We start from the raw sequence: 5,133 nt of genomic DNA on the forward strand, positions 1-5,133 counted from the left end.
TGATGTCTGATTTGTTTCTACCTTTTAAATAATTAATATTTTAGCCTTTTTTTCCTTTGCTTTACACATGGCTTTAAAAATAATTGTTACATATGGCTTTTAAGAAATTGTTATGAGAATTTAATGAAGGAATGAAATTATGGTAAACAAATGATAGATATTGTGGGTTTTTTTGCCTCTCACTGTTGTGGCCTCTCCCTTTGCGGAGCACAGGCTCCGGATGCGCAGGCTCAGCGGCCATGGCTCACGGGCCCAGCTGCTCTGCGGCATGTGGGATCTTCCCACACCGGGGCACGAACTCGTGTGCCCTGCATCGGCAGGCGGATTCCCAGCCACTGTGCCACCAGGGAAGCCCTGTATTATTGTTATTATTTCAAGAAAATTCAGGAAATCTCTTCAGGGTCCATTTTCTCTCTCTTTTTAAAAAAATTTATTTATTTATTTATGGCTGCGTTGGGTCTTTGTTGCTGTGCGCGGGCTTTCGCTAGTTGCGGCGAGCGGGGGCTGCTCTTAGCTGAGGTGCGCGGGCTTCTCATTGCGGTGGCTTCCCTTGTTGCGGAGCACGGGTTCTAGGCACGCGGGCTTCAGTAGTTGCAGTGCGTGGGCTCAGTAGTTGTGGCGCATGGGCTTAATTGCTCAGCGGCATGTGGGATCTTCCCAGACCAAGGCTCCAACCTGTGTCCCCTGCATCAGCAGGCGGATTCTTAACCACTGCGCCACCAGGGAAGTCTGGGACCCTGACTTCTTTCTTTTTGTACTGATGTGCCTTGGTCTAGTCTAAGACACAGTGTCAGAGGAGCTGGGACTGCTTCCAATGGTGTAGGTGGTGGTTTGCTTACTTCCTTTCTGGGGGGCAGAGAGGGATGTGAACAACTGGTTCTCAATGTGGGGAGTTCGTGGTCTTCTTGGGGAACTGTCCTGGGATCCTAACCATAAGTCCAGAGGTGGATGTCCCCTAATAGTCAAGATACCTCATGGGGTCCATGGATGTCCTTGCGCAGGATCCTTAGAGATGCCTCCTTGGATGAGGGATAGCGGACCATGGGGGTGAGAGAGACAGGGTAGCAGCCCGTTATTTAGGATGTTCAAGCTTGAAGTCGGGAGAATTGGTGGCTTACCAGCTGTATGGAGGGCTAAAGGGAGATAGGTACACATTCCTCCTTCCTTCCTCTGAATCCAGAGACTCGCTTCCCCTCCTTGTGTTTTAGGGGTGGGAGGTGGGGGAAAGGCAGCAGTGGGGAGATCTCAGGCACAGCAGTCTTCTTTCAGAGACTTGAACTTATCAAGCTCTTTTCCACGTAAGCATCTTTACATTTCCTTTCCCTGTCAACACTTTCATCCAACCCCCTCCACCACCGGATTCCCATTTCTTCATATACTAGCTTCCTCTTAGCTTTAAGGTCTCGGTTTGAACGTCACCTCAGCAGAGAGGTTTTTCTTGGTTCCTGTTCTCCGTTTGGTCTGTCTTGTACTGTCCCAGGCCTTGGTCACTTTCCCCAAAGCAGGTGTCGCCATTTACGGCGGTGTTGGTCATTTCTCTGCTTAACATGGTTTAGTCTCATTTTCTGTGGCAATAATGACGATGTCTCTCCTGTTCTCACCTAGATCTCCAGGGTCTTGTCTCGAATGACCACTCAGTAAAGAATGTTGAGTGGATAAATTCCCTGCCCCTTTCCCAGAATGATAGATGCAGAGCACCCAGGCTCTTGGGAATCACCTACTAAATTAGTTGGGAATTAAATTCAACTGATAGTGACAGAACGCCCACCAAACTGGGACTGAAATAAGGGAGAAGTTTCTTTCTTTCTCATGGAAAAGAAGCCTGAGAAGGCAGGTTAAGGCCAGAATGGTGGCTTCTTCAGGCCACCAGAATCCAAGGATTCTAGTGTTCTGCTTTACCAACTTCAAGGACACCTCCACCATCATCTAAGTATGAAGACACAGGGTATAAGAAAAAAAGCTCCCTCCAGCCGAGTCAACTACTTTTAAAGAACATTCTTCGAAATCTCACGCAACGCTTCCACTCCTATCTCATGGACTACAGCTTAAGCATATGGTCGAAGTTAGCTGTAAGTGTGGTGGGAAATTTAATTTTCTTTTGGGGAAGTAATGTACCCCGGTGACAGCTGGAGTTCTGATATTAAGGAAGAAAAAGGAAATGGGTTTCAGACAACAATGAAGGGTCTCTGACACATGGCTAGTTGGAGGAACCTTCTGCGGGGGGGCGGGGGGGGGTGTCCTGGCTACTTAGCATACCCCGGCTGGGGGAGTAACTGAGTGTCAGATCAGAAGCACTGGCCTTTCCACTGCTTGGGGGCTGACACCTGTTTCCATTTTCCCTGTGTTTCCAGGCACTCTTTCCTTAATAGCATGTACAGACACGGACTTTTACTGTAATGGAAAAGGTACTCCATATTATCTGGGAATCAAGGAGCAAAATCTCTGTCTCTGCCACACAGAAATCCAGGGCCAGCCTACTTTGCAGCTTAAGGTGAGTGGCTGTACAGTTAATGAGAGAAGTGCCATGAGATGAACTTTCAATCGCATTTCATGTGTCACCGAATAAAAGTAACAGGTTTGCAATCCTGGATATTCAGTGTAAAGAAGGACAGCTGACCTGGGTGATTCCCAAATCAGTACAAGCGACCTTTGGAATGGGTGTAACACTCATTTTAATGTCAGAGCACCAGAGCAGGGTGCGGTCTCTGAAAAAAATCACGAGCCCTGGGAGGACTTCCTTCGCCTAAGGCTGACCTGGTCTTGACATGCTCTTGGGTGGAGTAGCGCCCCTACTTCTCTCCTGAAGAAGGAGAAGAGCCCCTACTGCTCCATGCTGTCCTTCGGGGTGTGGGATGGGAGGGCCGTGAGGCTCAGTGGTGCCTGAAGGGGGCGGGCCATCAGCACTGCCTCCTGTTTCAGAGTTAAGGATGCAGATCGCAAGGCTCTGTACATGAGAGACCGCCACTTCCTGGTGGGAGATCCCGCCGCAGACAACTGCCGTGTCTGGGGCCTCGACGCCCTGGGACTCACCCAAGCTCCACCTACCCCAAGCTCTCCCTTTCCTACTGAAGGTCAGGACCCCTGTAGGAGTCCCAGCTGACCCTGCAGCGTGCATGTAGGGGTCAGGCCAGCTGTGCCCTGGCCCAGCTCCTTCCTGTTCGAGCCTTAGCTTGCTCAAGAGCTTGCAATCTGGGGTCCCCTCATCTCCTGGCTCTCTTTTCTCCTCCCCACGGCCCCCCCAAGAGATGATCTGCATACTCCCCAACAGAGGCCTGGGCCACACCAGTTTTCCCATCTTCCTGGGGATCCAGGGAGGCAGTCGTTGCCTGCCATGTGTGGAGACAGGGGAGGGGCCTTCCCTGCAGCTGGAGGTGAGAGACCGCACCCTGTTCTGGGGCCTCCTGCAGACCTGGCCTGGCCTCCAGGGTGCTCTGGCATCTCTGTGCTCATCTGTGGATTCTGGCCAGGTCCACACGTCCCTCCTGTTCAGGTTTCCACCATCTTTCCCTGCACCCAGCACCCAGACCCCTGCCTCCAGAACCTTCAGAGGGCAATTCCCTGGGGAAAGAGCCACCCTCTCAGGTCCCTTGTTGGCCAAGCCCCAGAAGCCTCGAGGGCTGACACGCAATCAGCAGTTTTATCCAGCAGCCACCGCCTTGCCCTCACAGGAAGTGAACATCGAGGATCTGTACAAGGGCGGTGACCAGCCCACCTGCTTCACCTTCTTCCAGAGACGCTCGGACCCCGCCTTCAGGCTGGAGGCTGCTGCCTGACCTGGCTGGTTTCTCTGTGGCTCGGCTGAGCCCCAGGAGTCCCTATGGCTCACCAAGGAGAGTGAGCCCTCAGCCTGCACTGAGCTCTGCTTTGAACAGAGTCGGCAGAGAGGCAGGAAGCTGGGTTCCGGCCTGGCGCCCCCAAACCAAGCTCATCCTGCTCAGGGCCTGTAGGAGGCAGAATAATGGCACCCCCCCAAAGAGGTCCACATCCTGATCCCCAGAACCTGTGAATATGCTACCTTACATAGCAGAAGGGACTTCGCAAATGTGATTAAGGCTCATCTATCCTGCGGTATCCCAGTGGGCCCAAGGTAATCAAACACCAGGGTCCTCCTATGAGGGAGGCGGGAGGGTAAGGGTAGAGGGAGGCTGGAAGATGCTATACCGCTAACTTTGAAGATGGAGGAAGGGGCTGTGAGCCAAGGAATGCAGGTGGTCCCTAGAAGCTGGAAAAGGGCAGGGAATGGGTTCTCCCATAGAGCCTCCAGAAGGAGCACAGCCATGCCAACAACTTGACTTGAGCCCAGTGAAAACCATTTCAGACTTCTGACCTCCAGAAGTGTAAAATAATAAATTTATGTTGTTCTAAGCCATTGCATTTGTGGTAACTTGTTACAGCAGCTGTAGGAAACTAACACAGGGAGTGAGTGGGCCTCTGTGTGCAGTATTCAATGCAAAAGGGACTGGATAACTTGGTGAGTCCTTCTTGGAAGCCTGGCCATGGCTTCTCCTCTGGCTCCTCTGCTCCAGAGCTTCTAGAAACAACCGAGAAACTCCAGGCAGAACCCAGCTCTCCTCCTCTGGCCATGGACAATGTCTTGGGCTGCTTACAATTTCAGTTTTAGTTCAGGTCACGATTTTTCTATCAGATACTTCACAATGAATCAGTCATCCAACCGACTGACCGGTACCATTAGTTGCCTGCTAGTGTTGATGTGTGAGGACCAAGGAGGAGAAGTGACGGAAAGGCAGTGAGCTTGGACTGGACGTAGTGAGTTTAAGGTTACTGTGCAACTGATGAGTTGAGTTGACTGTTTACAGCAGGGGATATAGGGCTGGACCTCAGCTGAGAGTTTGTAGTTAGAACTGACACTCATCCTCAGAGCCCCAAATCCCTCTCCACTTCGTAGAGGATCCATAGGCAAACAAGCTAGAGCAGAGAGCCCGTGCTATCAGGGCTCAGAGGGGTGGACTGCTGGTTCTCTTCCTCTTGTACAACCCCTCAGCATCTGCCCAAAATGTACTGTGGGCTAGGACATTTAAGAACAGTGTATCTTCACCCTCACAGCGACCCTGCAAGGCAAGTATTCTTACCTGCATTTGACAGGTAAAGAGACTAGACTAAAAGAAGTGACAT

The 5,133-nt window shown here is 51.4% G+C and overlaps 1 protein-coding gene across 1 annotated transcript; it reads left to right on the forward strand.

Moving 5' to 3' along the window:
* The first annotated feature begins 1,041 nt into the window (after positions 1 to 1,041).
* IL1F10 (interleukin 1 family member 10) lies at positions 1,042 to 3,947 on the forward strand. The gene is given in 4 exon segments (XM_067008287.1): positions 1,042 to 1,061; positions 2,902 to 2,999; positions 3,244 to 3,371; positions 3,669 to 3,947. Coding segments are annotated over 4 exon segments (525 nt in total).
* The last annotated feature ends 1,186 nt before the right edge of the window (positions 3,948 to 5,133 follow it).

This window comes from Kogia breviceps, chromosome 11 (genome assembly GCF_026419965.1).
Source record: "Kogia breviceps isolate mKogBre1 chromosome 11, mKogBre1 haplotype 1, whole genome shotgun sequence".
NCBI lineage: Eukaryota > Metazoa > Chordata > Mammalia > Artiodactyla > Physeteridae > Kogia > Kogia breviceps.